General features: G+C 47.8%; 1 protein-coding gene across 17 annotated transcripts in view; it reads right to left on the reverse strand.

Moving 5' to 3' along the window:
* SYNE1 (spectrin repeat containing nuclear envelope protein 1) overlaps positions 1-21,901 on the reverse strand; it is a 1,651,720-nt gene that overhangs the window by 625,217 nt on the left and 1,004,602 nt on the right. For all 17 annotated transcript variants that reach the window (XM_069606781.1, XM_069606782.1, XM_069606785.1 and 14 more), the window contains 3 exons: positions 5,233-5,370; positions 4,533-4,718; positions 3,393-3,515 (listed from right to left, as the gene is read on the reverse strand). In XM_069606781.1, coding sequence (XP_069462882.1) covers positions 3,393-3,515; positions 4,533-4,718; positions 5,233-5,370 — 447 coding nt within the window. The remainder of the gene's footprint in view (positions 1-3,392; positions 3,516-4,532; positions 4,719-5,232; positions 5,371-21,901) is intronic.

The raw sequence follows: 21,901 nt of genomic DNA on the forward strand, positions 1-21,901 counted from the left end.
TAGGTCTTCCTCTGCCGTCCTAGGCAGAAGAGGTCCTGCTTGAAGTTTTGTCTTCGGCAGGAACCCTTTGTGTTTCCCTGTGAGGCTCCAGAAGCGAGGGAGGTGTCCAAAACTTTGAAGCCCTTTGTCTTTCACCTTGCCAGAAAGGAAGCAACTCCCACTGAGGGGCTGGCTGTCCTGATTGGACAGCCAGATCGCCCATTTCTTTAAAGTGTAGGGAGAGATTGCAGAAGTTGTGCTGTGGTTCCTGATAAATACTCTGAACCTGGAAGCTGCTGACAAGTCGACCAGTGGAGCTGAATCCGAAGAGAAAGATGAAGAAAAGACAACTGTATCGATTTCCAGCAACCAGACAGCCTGCTGGGTAACCAAAGCCTGTTTTAACTCTTCCTTGCAATCGACCTGGGGGTCTTGAAAACATCGACTCCTACCAAGAGGCTGTTGATATCCACTTGTCTCAAGAAGATCTGCACTTCAGCTGTACCTCAACAAGCTGCGACCTTGCTGGGCTGCAAACTGCCAATATCCAGGGCCAGTGTGCGTGCATGGTCTTCCTAAGTCTGACTCACGTGAAACTTTGATGAACTCCTGCTTGACGCCCAGAGACACGATTCGAATCCTTTCAGTCCCCTCACCAGAGTGCAGGACCAGATTAGTGAAGAGAATCCGACCGGTGATATTTGTTCTTCATCGGGTACCTGCAAAAGTGGGACAAATCCACAGAGCCGATAGAAGCCTTAAAGAATCTTTTGTTGGAAGCCTCGCGTGCTGACTGCTGTTGCCAGTTTCCCTCCAGTGTCAGTTTTTTCAGTCACCAGACCAAGAATCCACAGACCGGGTCCTGTGCTGGTGCCTCGGGAAGACAACCATGCCCAAGCTCTTTGTCTTACCTGAGGTACTGTGTTGGCTTGGGTAATACTTACCTTAAGTCTTGTGTCGATCATGTGTGGCCGAGTAGGTGATTTGTGTGTTTGTGAGTTCGCCCATATCATTCGCCCAGGTCTAACACTGGAACACCCATAGGGAGCCTTCTGTGAAATCCCTGAACACTTTTCACTAACTCTGAAGCTAATACTTACTTGTTGGACGAGATATCCTCTGGAGCTCTGACTTTCCTGCAACTGACCTGCCTACAACGGGCTCCTAAACCACAAGGGTCTCTCTTCTGCCTCTGACAAAACACATGCCATATAATAGGGAAGGACTTTAAAAGATAAGACTTCTGGAACTTCTCGGGAAGGAGCCCAACACAGGCACACCAGGAGAAGGTAGTGCAGACGGCACAGACCCAGCCAGGACTGGCAGAGGCCTTGGAGGCAAGCCTATCCTTGAGACAGCTGCCGTTACTGTAGAGATGGTGACTGCAGCCGTCAAAGAGCTTGTAGACATGGCAAAAACTGGTACCGCCGGCCAGCTGGACGTTGTCTTAGTCGACAATGATTTAGACGACTGTCTCGAGGTCATCAATGAGGACGTTTTTGGTGTCGATGATGACGCTGCTGATGACGATGAATGCTGGTTCATCGACGGGGTGGTGTTGTCTGACGGTGAAGCAGTGGACAATCTCCGGCCCTCCAAAGATGGGGTACACTTTGTGGCCATCGCCAATCCAGATGACTGAAAAGTCGCACCCACAGTGCTCGTCGAAAGAAGAATTTGGAGCGTGTGATGACTTTGCCTTTTTAGGTACCTTCCAATTGGAAGCGTCATTAAAAGGATCTCAACCTCTTGCCAAAGGGTGTATGCTCTATGGAGGCATAACTGTGCACAGATGCAGAGTCAGAGGCCTTACCTTCCTCCAGCAATGACACCAAGCTCCGATGACTATCTTTTCTCATCTAGGTGGAGAAAAAAGACTGGCAGATGGGGCATCCCTCCACGTCGTGGTCTGGATGTAGACAATAAATACACTTTTGGTGGCGGTCTTTGATGAAAACATTCTTCTGATCGCATCAGGAGCCGGTCCTGAAGATGATCTTCTCAGCCTCTAACATGGCACGTGCACTAGGCCCAAACCCCAGCTCGCTGCCTCACACGACGTAGCGATTTGACGGAAGATGGGATTGAAACCGGCAACGAATCGCCACTGACAACAAGTCACAACGGAGACATTGAAGAAATTTCAAAAATAGGCAAAAATACTTGCGAAAGTAAAGGAGTGAAGCTCAAGGAATCCCAACCAGAAAACATGCAGTAAAAATCTGAAAATGGCCACCTGGGGTGGAGCTAAGGAGGAAGAATGTCATTGGTTGGGGCAGAATGACCCAAAGTGACAGCAATTGGCTATACAAGTGACAACGCAGTTTTTAGCTTAAAGCTAAACTGTTTTATTTACTGACGATTCCCAGCCTGATAACTGGGAAGATGTAAGATCCCTTGCTGGAGAAACACCATTAACAGTGTAGTGGGTTTGAAATCGCAAGATCAATTCCCTTCTATGTAAGATTAGAATAGTCCATTGCAGTTAACAAGCCACACAGTGCCAGCTAGTGAGCTATTAAGACGTGGGCTGATAAAGCTATGGATATAATACCACTTGCCTATAAAACAAGGATAATGGATTTTATTTCACAGTGGTTTGAAAATAGAGGTGACCTTCCGGGGATGGCACAAGATGCGGCTGTATAATGTATGGCTTGTTAACTGCAATGACCTATTCTACTCTCACATTACAAGTAGAAGGTTTTCTTTCTTTCATTCCATAGACCCCTCATAACTTTCAAAGTGTTTGGTAAACATGCCCCAATCGCAAGTTTACCCGATGAAACCTTAACAAGAAGGATATCAAAATGCACCATACTGATGATCCTCATTTGAGGTGAAATGCGTATGTAGTTGTTTCATCCTTCAGTGCTGTTGAGCTTGGGCTGATGAAGCCATGTATAAAATAGTACGGGCATATTATACACAATGACGATTATTTTCTATGTAGCTAGGATGAAAGCTTTTACGCTAATATGTATAACCCTAATGCATTGCTCTGTAGCTCTGAACTGCAGGTGAACTTCAAGGATGGCAACTAGGTGGTGCAGTGTCGTCTTAGCTGAAATGGTCTGTTCTACTCTCATATACACAGGAAAGTGTGGCAGACATGGAATCTTAAATATTGGAGTATCGTAAGTGTCCCCCTTCAGAACTGCATGCAAACCATATATAATTTATTTTAGTTCTTTCGAAAATAATTCTTTACAATTCACCATTTTGGCACACAGTTTTGAAACATTTTCTTAGGAATTAACCCCCAAACTCTCCTTGCTAAAGGATTGATAGATTTCCTTTTCAGAGATGGTATTTACCAACTACCTGGTTAAATATTCACCAACACTCATGGCAAGCAAACAAACACTGACCAAATACATGGTCTCAAAATGTATTGACAAGCCTTAATTTACCTGTCTGTGAGACAGCTGTTCTTTTAAACTTAAACGACCAAGCTCTGGTGAGGACAGGGTTGTTTGGGCTTGCTCCAGAGCAGCCTGCAGTGCTCTAACTTCACCTTCAAACTTCTTCATGTCCTAATCAAAAAAAGATGAAAAAAATATGTCTCTCACAATAGTGACACATGTACACTTAGTCTGACTCAAGATTTCAGACATGAGCATTGTTATTGTTGAGTCTCACCATTTCCATTCCAGCTCTGGGTTATATTCTTCTGACTCCCATGTACATAGGGTTCCCACATCAAGCTGACACCTTAACCTGGGTTAAAAGTTCTCGGTAGTCCTGTTCATCACCAGATTTTGTGGCAGCAAGCATGCCCCTAGAATGCCTCAATGGTTACAGTGGGGGTCTAATTGAGCCAGTATCATCTCACCTACTCTAATGACGGTGCGGTGCCCACAATGGTAGAACCTAGGACAAAAATCTGACAGAAAATCTCACTACAAGCTGCAGGTTAACAGCCAATAACCTAATACCATAAAAAAAAGCCTAGGCTGAAAGTAAAAGGCACATGACCCACAGTCCTGCTACCAATATCTGTAGTTTACCAGTTCAATCTAAATACAAAAATGTGCAAATCGCAAATTCTTGGTGACAGAGTTTGTACACAATGAAATAGCTATTAATATATGCAGTGTCGATTCTTTATCCTTTTGATTAGGCTTCTTGAACACATTGATAACCGATGTTCAATGGCACACGAACCATGCATATATATTGTCTTCCGGTATTTATAGTTCAGTTTAGAAAATGTGTAGGTGTCTGGCAGAACAGATTTCTTTAAAAAAAAATACTTTTTATTGAGCAGAGATCCTAATAACAAAAATGGAAATCCGATAGCTCAGTTAATTAGATACTTTCTACTGTGATTTGTTTGTTTCCTTTAGATCATAGGTTTAAATCCCAGCAGTATATGGATAATAGTATAACCTATTATTTTGTATGCTATAAAATGGCAAACTCACAGCTACAAAGTCCTACAATAAAAACAAGTATTCTAATAAGTGCCAAAGATAAAAAGACGAATTAAAGATAGCTGCATCTAAACGGTAATGTAATTTAGTTGTTGCGTATGCAGGGAGGAAAATGACCTTGTTTGCTTCTTGAAGGCTCTGCAAACGCACTTTGATGACTTGCTGTAAGTCTTCCGTCTGATGTCCCAGCTCTGACACTTGCTGGTACATTCCATCGGTGCAGTACACGCTGGTGAGGTACTCTATCTTCTCGTTCATAGCCTCCAGGTCACTGTGGATCTCTTTAGACTCCTCAAGCATTGACTTATGTGAAAATAAGAGTAAGTATGTCATCTAAATCTGCTGTTCCAAACAAAATCTGCAGTATAATGGCTCAGGAAATGTTTACATATTGTTAAGAGGATGCCTCTGTGAGGCAGCCTTTTCTTTGAACGCTCTGTCTATGTGTATGGACATGTATGTGTATCTTGCACAGACTTAGCTGAACCCTTACACTGGAGCAATCTTTTACTTTTAGCTCAGTTCATAATAAGATAGGAAAGTAAAAGAGATTCTGTACATATGAAATTAGTCTTTTTCATTAGCTTACACTACATCAAACACAGCAAGCTGAGCATGTATGACCTTAATGCAATGCTATTTAAAAAGCTCTGAAAAGGGATGACGTGTTAAGCACATCATGGGTACAGAACCACACATAAAGCACTCCTTCTCTTGTGCACAATTTTAGCTGTTACATACTTTTAGACTAGGGAAGCCATTCTTTTGAACATGCAGTGCAGCCCCTTCTCTACTACACGTGGCTAGAACGACGCACCTTATGAGCCTTCAGTTGGTCCCGTAAATGACTGGATGAGTTCCAAGAAATTTGACCATGCACCAAAATCTTTGCTTTTTCAATCCATTTAAGAATGAACTCCAACATCTCTGTGTATTCTTCCAATTGTGTCGTGGCCTGAAATAAGGAATATATGTTAGACACAACTTTCCCACCAGGACCTCACAATCAATCAATTCAAGTTTCAAATAACGGCACTGGCTTCTGGATGCTTGTTACGAGGGAACACAACATAAGTTGCTTTTTGACAATGCAAGAATTTTTATGGCAATGATATTTCTTTCTAAGGATTCCAATCATCTGCCTTTCCTTCAAGCTGGGAGAATTGAAACTGAATGGTTGGCGTGCCGCACTAGACAGAGAGGGTCAGTAATCAGTTCCCAATTTACCAGGAAAAGTGGTGTAGTTTCCTCATCACTACTTAGTATACAACGGCTGATATTTTGGAGGTTATTTATTTAATATATTTGTGAAGTACTGAGACAGAAGCCCTTCAGTATGAAAGCACTGGGACTGATGTACAATAATCAACATAAAACCGACTGAAGGTCCATAGGGGTGAGGACAGGAATGTGTTCGGTTTTAGTCAACAAGCACAGGTTGAGGTAGTCTATATAAAACCAGGATTATTTTTTCTGGAATACATTTTCATTTGTGCTTTAGTTCTTGGCAGCACAGCCAATCCTCAATGTATGAGTGACAACGTTTCTTTTGATGCTACAGTTTTCTCTCAGTCCATAATTTTCAGCTTTTTTCCTTCACGGTAGCTCCAAGCCACCAGCTCCAAGTGTATTTGTATACCATTTTTCATGTTTTGGAAACTGTGCTTAGATGTTTTATTTTCCAAAAATATGAATCTAAAACTGTGCAGGTAAAATGTGTTATGGAGTTTTGCAAAAGTCCACCTTAGGTAGGACTTCAGAAGACTCACACTTGGGGGACAGGGGTCCAGCTCATAGTATAGGCCTGAACCACAGAAGTATGTTGGTAGCAATGGCTGAGCAGCCAGGCGTATCTTAGGAGGGAGGCAGTAGGGAGGTACAAAGAACTTAGAGTATACCCATAGGCCAAGGAAACACGGACAGACTAAAAGTTATATAAAAATAATGGTTTATTTTATATATACAATAAAGTAAAGGTAATTCTTCAGAAAGGTAAGTACTATAACTTAGAAAAACCAATGCAATATATATATATAGAGTAAGTAAACACTTTTGTAACACTTTGAAAATGGCAGTACACAATTCAAAAGGTAAGTACAATACTTTTGTAATCACTATTTCAGGTGAGAATGAATGGAATACAACCAACCTAAATCAGATAAATACTTTTGACTCTTGTAATACTTTTCTCAGTGGCCTAACACTTTATATGTCCATCCCTATCTAGTTATGAGTGTCTTAGAGTCAGATAGGAGGGCAGAACATGTAGACACAAGCTGTAGAAAGTCAGTAGCTCTAGAGGAGACTTCTGTAACAAGCAAGTAAAGCTTTTCTGTTGGGAAATGGGCTCACGGACTTTTCGAAGAAGGCTCCCAGTAGGTGCAGAGGCACTAAGGCTGGGCAAACGTGGATGGGCGAACTCCCAAACACACGAATCAGCACTGCAGTAATACAGGAGCAGCAAATCAACTCTGGGTTAGATCTACCAAGAGTCTCACAGTAGCTTTAACGTGAAGAATAGGTTACAGCACAATGTCCCCTGCGATACAGATGCAGCAGATCCGGTCACCGGATTCTTGGTCAGGCAGATGAAAGAAGGGACACTGGAATGGATATCGCAGCAGCAGTCGAGTGAAGGGGATACAGGCAAAGGATTCTTTGTGGTTCTGTGATTTTGGTGCCCTTTTCAAAGCACCAGTGAAGAACGGTTACTGACCGGTCAATTTGTCTTGTGAGGGGACTTCAAGGAGTGGAATCTTGCCTGTGGAGTTCCGGAAGGAGTCCACCAAAGTTTTGAGAGGATTCGATCTCTGGAAGGCGATGCACTGCACAATGGCCACAGGTCCCAGGGTATTGGCAGTTTACAACCGGTGAAGGTCTCACCTCGTCGTGGTGATGGCTTGAAATGCATGTCGTCTTGACACTGATTGGTCCCACCAGTCTAAGGGAGAGAATCGTACTTTTTCAGGGCTCTCTTAAAGCTTGGAAGTAAGGGTCAGACAGCAGCAGTTACTCAGAAGGCATCTCTGGTCATCTGGAAGTTGCGGCAGGCGTCTCTCCTCTTCTTCCTCATCAGATCTTCAGTTACCGTTGTCAGCTTGCCTTCAGCCTCAGGATCCAGGGCCTCCCCCACCCTGCACAGCAGAAGAAGGACCAAGAAAGGACAAGCCATCTTGGATTGGTGAAAAAAGACCACTGTCACCATTTTGGCAACCCTTCTGTGTACTACTGCTGCTGTGAGTACACCCTGGGAGTACATATTGCTCAAAAGTAGGTAGGATAAAACCACTGCTACGAGCCATTCAGATTAGCTTGTCACTGTAACCAAAAGTGAGAAAGGGGATACAGTGTAGCCCCTCAGCACTCAACATAAGGTGGGGTGTGCTGATCTCACAATAGAAAAAGATAGGAAGCATAAACATATCCCCTTGCCCTTGGAACATAAGGGAAATAACAGAAAATAAAAAGGGGAAGCCCAAAGGGCTCCCAGCAACACTACACAGAGAGTGCTGTGTTCTGCAAAATTCAAAGACAGATGCCACACAACTTGGAGGAAAGCATGACTCAAGTGTAAGCGATAAAAAGAAATACAAAAGGATTCCAAAGATACGGTAAAACGAGTGTGGGAAAAGATTCCCACTCACTCAGGAGAAAAGACGAAAAAATCCACTAGTCCAGCAAAAAGTCCTGAGGACTCACATCTGAAGGGGATGTCACATAAAAATTAAAATCTACCTAACATTTACCCATCCAGGGTGCATAGAAAACGCACACGTTGCTTGGTGCTGATTCTCAAACCTGCACCGGCAGCACACATCTGTATTGCAGATGCAGTTTTGAGAATGACAGCCTGACATCTGCGGATCCTAGGAGGGTAAGCAAGCATGACAGGTGGACATAAAAATGCTTCTAGATTTTCAACTAATTTGCTTTAAAGAGCGGCTCGGATGCAGCTCTTTCCTCTACAACTGTGAACCTTATTAGTATTTGGATCATAGGTCCAGTAGGAAGAACAGTCCTGTCAGGGGTCTGTAGAGTCCTTTACAGCATTCCACTTCACTTAATAAACACTTCATGCTTGGCATTAGCGTTTCTATTAATTTTTCAATTCTGGGGATGAAATAGAAAAAAGTGCATCTACAGTGACGCGACCGTTAAAGTAAATGCAATTGAGACTGTGAAATGGATGTAGAGCTGATCTCATCCCTCCATTCACGAGGGTGATCTGAAACAATGAATACAATAGTGATATGCATGCTCCACTCACCAACATATTCCGGAGGGAGCTGTGCCCGCAGTCTGTCCCACTCAGTCATTTGCAATACCCTATGAGAATCAGGGTCTTGCGACTTACAATGTATGCACACACAATGTGCTTGCATAGATTCTGGCCCAAAATGTTTAGGCTGTCGTCATCGGCTTTAAGGGACTGACTGCCTACCTTGCACTGCTAAAAGGGCACAGGAGAAGATGAGCTTTAATCCACCATCAGTGTTCTTCCAAGAGGTGGAACTTGTCCTGTGGCCACAGGTGGCATCAGCCTATTGTTGTAGTAGAAGGTGGCCATTCAGCCACCCATCTATATTCATCTATCCTCTCAATCTATCATCCTACACTCCACTTTAATGTGAAGATCAGCCTAGACTTATCTCACGTTCAATCAACACTGGCTCCCGAATTGAGGATCCCAAAGTAAAATACATGGCTGGAAAATTGACAGAGGTAAAGAACGACTCACATAGGAAGGTAGCAACAGACTGGTCACGTTACCAAAAATGAAGTTGAAATTCAGAACCAGGGGAAGGGGTCTGAGCAAATGTGATATGTTAAAGGAGAGCAGTGCCACAGAAAAGAAGCAAGACACTTGTCCTATAATATGAGCGGTTCTCACTGCAGGTTTACCACTGATACCAGTGGGGGAGGAGGGGCACCTCTGATTAGACCATAAAGCAAAGTGAAGCTCATTTGAATGAGGGTGCGTTCCATGCAAAGGTCCTTCACCTCTGGTTTGCTGGTACTGGGAGCCACTGTAACATTAGAGTACCGGGGAAAAATAGAAGAAGGCCTGTTTGTCAGAAGTTCTTATTTAGAGTGCTTTCTCAGGGGTCATAGCCCCCTAGTGGAGCCTGCAGCAACGATGTATGCCAGGCTGAAGAAATTGGCAGTTTGTGCCTTTGGGACTAGGGAGGTGAGACTGCTACACAAAACACTCCCTGCGGGACAGGGCAAGCGAGATCTCCGTGGGGATGAGGAATACCCAGTTGACAATTCTATAACATCTCCCTCCCTTAACACCAGAATCACAATTCGCTGTTGGTTATTTGGGGACTAATCACAATACAAATGTACAGGGTTCTTTAAGTGTGCTTGGTTTAGTTGCCGACCCTCCGGTGCGGACTGAAATTCAGAACCAACAGTGTTGTGTCTCTCGTTGCAGAGAGGTGTGTAAAAGGTAGAGACCCTTACCTGGAGGGGTGGGAGCTGGCCCAAGGAATACCGCACTCAGCAGAAGCCTATGCTGCGCGCTGAGCAAGCACATCCTGGAAGTGGGACCACGTCGCCTACGTGGTGGGCAGAGAATAACGGCGCCCAGGCGAAGAAGTGAATCCAAGGAACTGACGATCTGAGAAGTGCGGTTCCCATGCTACAGGAGGTGCTATCTTCCTTGTAGAAGAGCACTACAGTCAAGGAGGTACGCGTGTCACACTGAGTAGAGGGGAGGAGGGTGTCCGAGCTCCAAAACACTCCAAAAAGGAGTATGAATAACGAAATTGGATAAAGTATCCGAGGGCCCTTGAGGGACTATAAGAAACCAGAGAGTTAGAGAAACACTCGGAGGGGTGAACCTGAACCCATCAACAAGTGAGAGGTTACCAGATACCAAAAGGCAAGAGAAACATCCAGAGGGGGTGAACCTGAATCCAATAAACCACAAGGGGTTACCAGATACCAAAAAGCAAGAGAAACATCCAGAGGGGTGAACCTGAATCCAATAAACCACAAGGGGTTACCAGATACCAAAGAACGAGAAAAACACTCTGAGGGGGTGAACAGGAACAGGAATACAATAACCTGCATAGGGTCACCAGGAACCAGAGTAAGCGAAAAAAATCCAGTGAAGTTGAACATGAATAGAAGGATCTGCCGAGTCAAATTGTACAATTGAGGAATAAACTTTTCTTGAACAAGGATTTGCTGGGAGGGGTCAGGAATCCCCTTTTTTTGTAGAAAATCAAGTAACTCAGGTTTGAGCTGTAAAACCAGGAATAGGTCTGAAAACAAGACGGGGAAAAAACCAAGAGATATTTAAACTTTGTTTTTGAACTGTACAAGCAGGCTAACACCTTAACACCCTGAGAACTGAATTCGAGAGAGATGTTTACAGAGAGGGTTAGACACCAACCAGCACAAACCACGATAGGTGAGAAAGACCACTTCTCTAGGCTTTCTTTTTATTTCCTTAGTTCGTGGTAGGGACAGGCAGCAGGGTAGCACAAGTTTGGATGGAGGATGAGGTTGATTTATGCACGATGGCCTGACAAGCACCTTAAAGAGGAGACTAAATGTGGACCCCTTATCTGACATGTCTGTTTAATTTCATATTAGGAAGCGACGGGATCCTGGACTCATGGTGTAACGCCATAGTTGTCCCTATCCATAAGAAAGGCAATAGAAAAGTACCATCAAACTATCAACTGATCGATGCACCCTGCAAAGTCTTTGGGAGAACCCTTCTTGCTCACCTAGAGCAAGTGAATATTGTCAATAATGTTATCTGCCATCTCCAAGTGGGCTTTCAAAAGGATCTTTGCGCAGTAGGCCTAATCTAATAGTTTTGAAACATGTAAACCTGAAAAGGATTCCATTATATATGGCATTGGTGGATAGAAGGCTACACTCAATGGTGCCCCATCACAAGCTCTGGCCAACCCTAGATGAAATGGGTCCATTTAGCAAGATAATAACCCACATAGAACAGCTTTACACAGATAATATGGCAATGGTTAGGTAGGGTATAAATGGCAAATGCACCTGTAAATTCAAGGTTGGTCAGGGAGTCCAGAAGGGCTGCGTACTGGCGCCTACCTTGTTCTCGCTATACATAAATCACATAGAGACTTCTATTGAACGGATGGAGGCTGATGTGCCGATTTTGGTCGATACTAAGATTGGCACTCTCTTATTCAAGGATGACACCATTTTAATTTTGAGGACTGAAATTGGTCTACGAAAACAAAAGACTTTGTTTACTGAATTATGTGGAACAAAGGGCCTAGAGCATAATCATACTAAAACAAAGATCATGACATGCTATAGCAAGAGTAAGATGTAAGAAAACAATGTGTGTCGAAGCTGGCGAACACTGCCTAGAGAATGTCAATTCTTATCAATAGTGACAAATTTGCTTGGGGAGAGCAAATCACTAAAAGCAATCGAATTATAAGCAGGGTGCGGCAGTCACAAGGTTTGCCTGCAGCTGAGGGAATCGTTCAATTACCTCAGCCCTTATGGTATATGCCATGAAGGCGAGGCAAGTCTCTTTATATCGTGCTGATCTGTGGGTCCACTCTATCACCATGAGCCTAACAGTTACGGAAAACAAGGTCCCTAAAACAAAGATTGGGCCTCTCTCGGTTAACCCCCACAAGAAATGTATATTCCGAATTTGGATTGACAGAAATTGAGGCATTAATCAAGCTAAGACCAGTCTTTTCCTGGCAGGCAAGCTGCTACTATGGTTCAAACACGTAAAACAAACATTGCTTAAAATAGAGCAGGACCTGGTATGGACAAATACAGAAAATATCAGTAAAAAAACACTGCATCAAGTAAAACATGCATACGAGGTCTGGTCAGAGGAATAGGCATGGAGAAAGGGAATGGGTCAGAAATGATATACATCATGAACAAGCATATGCAAGGCTTTGAGGGATATCTTGATGGAATAGACCCCTCGTATGCCAAGCCCATTGTTTATTAAGTTGAAGCTGGGCATTCTTCCCATAATGGTGGTCCGAACTCGATGGGACCATAACTATCCAGCCATGTGCCCAGCTTCTAAAACCTCAGACAAAACTGTCCAGCATGTCGTGTTTATGTGTACAGCATATAATGTAATGATACAAGACAGCGCAATTTAAAGCCATGCTTAAATAACCACCAGGCACGATTGCTGCATGATGCAGAAGAGTTTTGTAAATCCACATTGAACTTGGACGTGATACATGCCATCTCAAATTACATGCCAATAGCCTGACATTGAAGGAGTACTCTGATGAGAAACAAAGTGTTACGACCTTGAGCCTGGAAATCTGTGAACGGGATAAAGCCATTTTAATCCTGTACGGTGTGATTGCACAAAGCTATCAATTTGAGGCTGAGGACTTATGTTTTTATCCTTGTTATTATTTGATTTTTGCTATTTGTAGTATATTTATGGTAAGATGTATGTAATAGTTGTATGGCATGTGTCCAATATAAACAAAATGTGATTGATTGATTGCCTGATTGAGAGAGTCATCTGAGGAGGGGTCACATACCAACCAGCACAAGCCAAGAAAGGGAAATGAGAACACTTCTCTAGGCTAAGTCTTTTCTTTCCTTTGTTGGTAGTGACAGCCAGCAGGCTAGCACAGGTTTGGGCAGAGAATGAAGTTGATTTATCTAAGACGTCCTGACAAGCACCTTTTTTCTATTGTCTAGATTAGGGAACCTCCACCTTAGAAGTGGGGCTAGGTGAAGCATTTTCCTTTCCTTTTATAAAAGCAAGAACCTTAGAAAAATGTCTTGTTGTCCGTCTCCTGTGTCTGAACTACCACAGTAGTCAATATTTTGTCAGTAATAATGTCATTGTGCTTCACAGTTATACAGAAAACGTTTTGCAAATCAGCATTTAGTTATCCTGAAAGCTCTATTAACCAGCACATGCCAGTCCTCGTGGCAGAAGAATTCCAAAAGGAAAGGGCCTGGATAATCAATAAAAACATGTGGAAAACAAACAATTCCAAATGGTAATGTGCCTGTAAATAGAGCAGAAGTCCAGCATCCTTTTTTATTAAGCGCTTTCTCTCGATTACCTTTCTCTTTATCACCCAGGTGCTTTATTTAAGACCACTTTCATGTGCCTGGAATATCTTATTATCCTGCACTCCTGATTGCCTCTTGATGCCATATAAAATCGTTTTTTACTTTAGAGGGTATGGTGTGGCAACAAACAAGCAACAGAGAAATATGAGGAGCACATGGAAATAAAAAACAGATCTAGAATGGAGAGATCAAACATTTAAAAAAAGAAATAGAAAACGTCTGACATAGATAAATGACAAAATATGAAATGAGGGCTAGAGATAAGAATAGTAAAAATCTAGTAAAGATCAATTAAATTAAGTATTTTCATGGAGAGCAGGTAAACCACATTGTTTAGAAGCGAGGATTCATAAAGAAAGGTTGAAGGGACCTTATAAAAAAAAATGTTGTTAAACAAATTACAATTCTTGGACTGGACTTGAGAGATGGAGACGTACATGCTGTAAATAGACTGTAAAAAAAAAAACTCTGCTTGCCTCCCTCTGACAGCCTATATTCCAAATCTACCCAATGATGTTTAGCTTACATGACACTGATGTTTTACCATTTTTCTGAGATAATGGTTTAGGTACTAACAGGGTAATTCATAGAATTTCGCAGAAAAGTGTCGCAAGCGGCTGGCGCAGAGTGTCCGCGTGCGATTGTCTGCGCCAGGCACGTGCGCTAAAACCGATTTCCGCGCACAGCGTATTCATGGATTTTAGGCTCCCAAACCAGCCGTGGCGCAGAGTATCGCAGCGACCCTGCAGCAGCGCGAGTAACGCCCCCAAGAACGCCCTCGCGCAAGGAAAAGCCATCAAAATCGCGAAATCATCGCAAAGGGCTGCGCTAACCCTCGACCAGTCTACAGGGCTGCCAAACAAGGAACGCAAAGCGGGTAACGTGCATATCAGGGGTACGCGTGAAGTTATACACGCGATTAGCCAGGGTACGTGTATTACAGGGGTACGCGGGAAGTTCTACACGCGATTGGCCAGGGTACGTGTATTACAGGGGTACGCGTGAAGTTTTACACGCGATTAGCCAGGGCACGTGTATCACAGGGGTACGCAGGAATTATCACACGCGATTTGGCTGGGTACGTGTATTACAGGGGTACACGGGAATTTCTACACGCGATTCGGCTGGGTACGTGTATTACAGGGGTGCGCGGGAATTCTCACATGCGATTTGGCCAGGTACGTGTATTACAGGGGTGCGCGGGAATTATCACCCGCGATTTGGCTTGGTACGTGTATTACAGGGGTGCGTGGGAAGTTCTAAACGCGATTGGCCAGGGTACGTGTATTACAGGGGTACGTGGGAATTATCACACGCGATTTGGCTGGGTACGTGTATTACAGGGGTGCGCGGGAATTCTCACATGCGATTTGGCCAGGTACGTGTACTACAGGGATGTGCGGGAATTATCACACGCAATTAGGCTGGGTGGGTCCTCACAGGTGTTCCCTGTACACCCTCCACGGCCCCTGCAGGCAGCCCACAAAACAGGGGACTACCCTGCACACCTGCTCATGTCCCCCTGCACCCCCACCCCCCAGCAGTGCAGGGGCAGCCTCCACCCGGCCCCCACCCATGTCTCCCACCACCCCCACCCCCCAGCATCCAGGGGCACCCTCCACCAGGCCCCCACCCATGTCTCTCACCACCCCCACCCCCCAGCAGTGCAGGGGCAGCCTCCACCAGGCCCCCACTCATGTCCCCTATCACCTCCACCCCCCAGCAGTGCAGGGGCAGCCTCCACCAGGCCCCCACTCATGTCTCCCACCACCCCCACCCCCCAGCATCCAGGGGCACCCTCCACCAGGCCCCCACCCATGTCTCCCACCACCCCCACCCCCCAGCAGTGCAGGGGCAGCCTCCACCAGGCCCCCACTCATGTCCCCTATCACCCCCACACCAGGCCCCCACTCATGTCTCCCGCCACCCCCACCCCCCCGCCACCAGGGGCACCCTCCACCAGGCCCCCACTCATGTCTCCCACCACCCCCACCCCCCAGCATCCAGGGGCACCCTCCACCAGGCCCCCACCCATGTCTCCCACCACCCCCACCCCCCAGCAGTGCAGGGGCAGCCTCCACCAGGCCCCCACTCATGTCCCCTATCACCCCCACCCCCCCGCCACCAGGGGCACCCTCCACCAGGCCCCCATCCATGTCTCCCACCACCCCCACCCCCCAGCAGTGCAGGGGCAGCCTCCACCAGGCCCCCACCCATGTCTCCCACCACCCCCACCCCCCAGCCACCAGGGGCATCCTCCACCAGGCCCCCACTCATGTCTCCCAGCGTGCTACGTGTATTTCAGGGGTGCGCGGGAAGTTCCACACGCGAATAGCCTGGGCGCGTGTATTTCAGGGGTGCGCGGGAAGTTCCACACGCGAATAGCCTGGGCGCATGTATTTCAGGGGTGCGTGGGAAGTTACACACGCGATTAGGCTGGGTGGGTCCTCACAGGTGTTCCCTGTGCACCCTCGACGGCCCCTGCAGGCAGCCCACAAAACAGGGGACTACCCTGCACACCTGCTCATGTCCCCCTGCACCCCCACACCCCAGCAGTGCAGGGGCAGCCTCCACCAGGCCCCCACCCATGTCTCCCACCACCCCCACCCCCCAGCAGTGCAGGGGCAGCAGGCAGTCAGGCAGCAGCAGGTGGGAGCGTGCTCGGGGCTCTGGGGGGCAGTAGTTCGGCCTTCCGGGCAGGAGCGTGGTATTCCGTGTGCGTACGCGTGGCCAGCTTGGTACGGAGTGATTTGGCACGTGAAAATCCTGCACGTCAGCGTGAAAACCGAGGAAAGGCCCTCAGCGCGTAAGCGCGTCTGTGACGTGACCCGCACGGGTGTTTCCCACACAGCACGTGATGACAGCGCACACGTGGAAAGACTGCAAGTCAGAGTGTAATCGGGTGTGATTGGTGGAAATGGCCCTACACGCAGAAGTGACAAAGCCTGTGATTGGTGGAAATGGCCCTACACGCAGAAGTGACAAAGCGTGTAATTGGTGGAAATGGCCCTACACGCAGAAGTGACAAAGCATGTAATTGGTGGAAATGGCCCTAGCGCGTACACGCCGCGTAAGTGACGCTGGACGTGTGGGCCTGTATAAAAGGTACGTGTAGAACACGTTTTCCTTGTACATGCTTTTCGTGGAGAGCGAGTGGGTGAATTCTGTACTTCTTGTCGTTTCACACGCGATTTACTTCACAGCGTTTCAAGTTCGTATTCCCTGTTACCTCTGACAGCTTTTTCTTTTTTTTCGCTTTTACTGGTTTACCTGGGCCTGTTCCCTCAAACAGTGTTCCCTTCTACTGTTGTCCTGTCTCCTCAGACAGCGTACAAATCTTCTTTAGGCGGGGGTGTTGCCAACCAAACGTGCTCCTTTTACACGCTCGTTTACCAGGCAGACGGTGAGTCACGCACGTATCTAACATCTGTGCTTGCCCCGTGTGTAGCCTACCCCTTCAGAGGTCATTCTAGGCTGCGTGTGACACGCATACGTTCATTCTTGTGTTACTGGGTGCCACAGCGTAGTGCAGGTTTTTCTTTCTGCACACGTGGTCTAGGAGGGGTTGCGTGCACGTCATCTCCCTTTTTTGGGGCTCCTGTGCGTAGCGTGACCCGTCATCTTTCCCCAGGGGTTACAATCAGCCTTGCAAGAGCACTAGGGTACAATTACCATCTGGTACCCAACCCCTTTGACCCCCAATTGCCCAGGACAATAGTTTACAGCCACTCCCATACGCACATTTACATCAGTGCCATGGCTGGGAGGCGAGGATTCCGTAAGGGTGGCAAAGGTGGAAGAGCCACAAGTGGTGGCCGTGGTGGATCCGGTAGGGGACGTGGTCGTTACTTGCAGGGTGAGCCTGTCCCCCCATGTGTGGAGGACCAGTCAAGGGCACCCATAATTCCCCCCCCCCCTCCCGTTGAGGCTGATGTGGCTGACACCATCCATGCTCAGCCCTTGTTGGACCAGCCCATTGTGGCACCAGATCTGGCTGACTCCATGGCTGACTTCCAGGTCAGCAGGCCTATGACACGTGCGCTGGTGCACGTTGATGTCACCATGCCACGTGCATCTGGGCCAGCAAGGTCATCTGCTGCACCAAGGAGGCAGGGCGGAGAGGCTGCAGGGGCAGCTGCGGCTCCATCCACCCCAGCCCTCACACACCCAGCCAGGACAGTGTCGGTCCTAGTCCATGCTGCTGACATTCCCCCTGACACCATCACACTAGAGCCAATGCCTGCACCAACTCCCATGCTGAGTGTGCAATCCCACACTCCTGATACAGAGTCCACCAGGGCTCCTGCCCCTAGTGTCCAGAGCGGCGCAGGACACTCAGGATCACCACCACCTTCCAAGCGGAAGAGGAAGAGTGCTCGTCCGGCACAGGCTGATGCCCCAGACACGGCTACACAGTCCGGCCCGTCCAGGAAGCCCAGCTTCACGGATGACGAACTGAATGCACTTGTCGAGTATGTGTCCGGACATGACAACGAGATGGTCATTGTTGCAGGATCCAAGACCACACCTGCACAACGCCAGGCACACTGGCAGACCGTTGCGGACATCGTAAGTGCCCTTGGAATCGTGAGGCGCACAGCCAATGATTGCTATAAGCGCTGGAATGACCTAAAGCGCAGGGCAAAGAGTAAGCTGGCCTCAAGTCATGCCGCAACTCTAGTGACTGGAGGTGGGTCTCCAGTAGTAGACATGGAACTCACTCCACATGAGTCAGTCGCTGGGACCTACGTCACGGAGGAACAGATCCAAGGCGTGGGAGATCTGGCTGATTACGAGGCATTGTCCGGTGAGTGCACATGCATGTGTGTGTCATCCATGTGCATGGTGTGTGTGTGAGGGCTTCTGTTTGTGTGCCAGGTGAGAGTGTGTGCGCCTGAGTCGTATGGGTCAGCCATGTGCTTCATGCAATACTTCCTGCGCAGCTGCATTTGGCCATAGCAGTATCCCTTCTGCCAACAGTAGACATCTAGCCCAACTGCACGCCAGTTGCCCTTGAAGTGTCACCTTGCCACAACATAGATGCTTATTTTTCACTGTTCATTCAGTCAGATTGTTTGCATTCCCCCACTTTCACTAGGCATGTCGCTGTCCACTAGTCACATGTCTGACATGGCTATGGTAAAGTGGAGTGACTTTGTTACCTGGATATCATTTGTACACACATGTCCCTGTGCAATTGGACCATTTCAGACTGGCAGCTCCAGGTGAAAAATCTGACCTGTTAGAATTAGAAAAGCGATTACATGCGGGAACTGGACTGAATGAATAGGTGCTGCCCTCCTCTCCATCTTCACTCAATAGCAATGGTACATGCCATCTGTGTGATGGCATGTGTGTTTCACCTGGCAATCACAGGCCAATGTGTGATGCCACTGCCAGGCAGCATGCAGAAAATGTGTTCATCTTCCATCTTGGTGTCATCAGTGTGTGCCATTTGCCTGCACTTCATACGCAGTGAGGGTGCATGCATGGGAGGGTTTCAGTCATGTGGGACATGTGTCAATCAAGTACTGGTTCTCTTGCTTCTCAGCCCTCATTGTGTGCCATGGTGCTAATGCCTGTTTCCATTTCTTTGTTATCATGTCTTTGCAGGGGAAGACGCACCTCATACTGCTGGGGTTGTGGAGATGGTGCAGACCCAGGAGGGGTCCGAGGGCCGACCAACCACCAGTGAGGGACGTGGTGTGGTGGTGGGGGAGAACCCACAAGTGCTGCAGGTCGTGCTCTCAAGGGGTGTCTCTGGCTGCACCTCCCCGGAGCTGTACTCAGGTGTTGATTCGGATGAGACCTACGTGCCGTCGCAGGTGAGTGTTCCAGGGAGGGATTCTGTTCTGTCTCACCCACCTGCACCAGGGTCAGAACCCTCCATGGGGATGTCAGTGTTGGCAGCTACGCCTTTGGTGGTTACGGATGCAGGGTCACACTCCGCGACATCTGATCCTGTTCCTGGGCCAGCAGATCAGAGGGGGAATGCAGTCCTGCAGCCTCAGGCAGTGCCGGCACAGCAAGGCGCAGTTCGCCTTGCCCCAGACAGGTGTGGTGCCCGCCGACGTGGTGGCCGTACGCCACCTGGCAATACCGCATGGGAGCAATCCATTTACGGTATGGCAACCCAACAGGCTGCATCATCCGAGATGATGGCTCAGGCCATGGATAGGGTGGCCACTTCCATTGTCCCCCCAGAAAGGCTGATGGAGCGACTAGAGCAGGCAACCGACTCCATCTGCCAGTCACACAGGGAGGACATGTTGGGGTCCAACAGGGACAGGCGGGCGGCACTGGCGACTCTGCAGGAGGCCATCTCCATTGAGTCCCAGGGCCACAGGGAAGCCCTGAGGCAGGAGCTCCTTCACCTCAGGACGACTCTTGTTGAGCTTGAGGCTTCAACACACCAAAGGACAGAACAGCAGCTGGAGCGTCTCACCCGTACGCTCTCAGCTGAGATGCAGGCAACGAGGGCGGAGGTCCGGGCATCCCGTGAGTTGTTGCATGGGGACCTCCGCACACTCATCCTCCAGAACCAGACCTACCACACCCGCATGCTTGCAGCCATGGAGGAGCAGACTAGGGCCTTGCGTGGGCTGCCTCCCATAGTGCAACCACCTCCGGATGCAGCTGCACAGGGTGATAATAGCGACAGCAGTGATACTCCCACAGTAGGGTAGCCGTGTGGGCCATGAGCCCATGGAGGTGTTTTATTTTCCCAGGATCCACGCAGGTGGGTTCTGGTGTGCATCCTGTCCTCGGACCTCCTGGGTGGCCTCCCCAACCCCCCCGGGCCCATCAATGGCCATTTTTGATTGTTTCTTATTTTTATTTTTATTTTTATTTATTTTATTCCCTATTTTTTTGGGACGATTTGTTGGCTTCCGTGGTTCCTGTGGGCATACGCTGCATTGTGGCTGGGCACATGCAGGCTTGTAATGTATTTGGTTCAGATGCTTGAGTTTGAGTCACACACACCCCTCCTGCTTCCCGTTTCCATGGGCTTGCAAAGGGTGTGCCCAAGTGACAGTGAATTACACAGTGACGTTGGACTCCCATGAGCTGTGTGGGCAGTCTGTAGTCAATACTGTGTATACATTCCTAGTGCATATTGCTGTTGTGTTGTACACTGCATGTTGCATTGATGTGTAACTCATCTTCTGTGTCTACCTCCCAATTTGCAGGTCCCTTCCTCATGTCTACACAAGGACCTCTAGTCTGGAGATGGGGTCCATGTTGGCAGCAGTGCACCTACAACTCTACATGGCGCCAACACTGCACAGTTGGTAGTGGTGGGAGTGCAGGCATTTCCAGGTGGTGAGACTACTAATATGTAACATTTGTGATGTCATGTTAATGGTAGTACGTGCTCAAGTATGTTGTTGGTCCGGCATTGCTGTGAGCATTTCAGGTGTTGCAGGTTTCTAATAGGGACACTGTACATAGTGACACCAGTGTCATGTTGTGGGGATTACTTTGTTTACTTGCAAATAGCATGACATGGCACGGTGTGTCGTGTGGCGGTGCTGGGGTTGGGTTGGCTGACATGGCACTGTCCTCTTGTTGCATTTTGCAAGTGGGTATTCATTTTAGCTGCTTGAATGTGTAACTTCACAAAACTGCATTGGTGGTGTCTGTGTGGGTAGGGATGCACACATTGTGACACTTCCAGGTGAACAATCTCAGGCTGATATGGTATTCACGGTTCATTCTCCAGACATTCAGGATCAGTGTCAGGTTGAGTCATCATTGATTGTCAGATGGAATGTGCCAGGGCAGTGTGCACTCCACAGGGGTGTGATTTCTATGTGAAGTAATTAGCCACTAGCTGTGTACGGGCTGCCTCCCCCGTGCCCTTTCCCCTCCCATGCGCAGCAGCTGTGCATGTGGTTGGGGATGTGGGGCCACCACCATGTCCACGGCCAGGCCCCGGCGTGTTGCAACGTTGTGCAGGACACATGCTGCCACTATGATCCTGCACACTACTGGGGGAGCGTATAACAGCTGCCCGCCAGAACGGTCAAGGGAGCGAAAGCGTGACTTTAGCACTCCGAATGTGCGCTCCACTATGCCCTGGGTCGTAATGTGGGCTGTGTTATATCTTACCTCGGGTGGCGTGGTGGGGTTCCGAATTGGCGTCATCATGTGGGGGCTGAGAGGGTAGGCACTGTCCCCTGTGGAGGTGGTGATTGGTATCATTGGTGGGGTTGTGACCTTGCTCAGTATCCAACATGCATGCATGTGCAGTGGCATACATACTCACCAAGCAGCCATGTATCGCCATGCCGCCCAGCTTCTAGGTCCCGGCTTAGGGTGGACATTCGGTAAATGAAGCTGTCGTGGGTGGACCCGGGATAGTTGGCATATACTGAGGTGATGATTCCCTTGGCATT

Source organism: Ambystoma mexicanum, chromosome 4p (genome assembly GCF_040938575.1).
Source record: "Ambystoma mexicanum isolate Mex_15411 chromosome 4p, UKY_AmexF1_1, whole genome shotgun sequence".
NCBI classification, from domain to species: Eukaryota; Metazoa; Chordata; class Amphibia; order Caudata; family Ambystomatidae; genus Ambystoma; species Ambystoma mexicanum.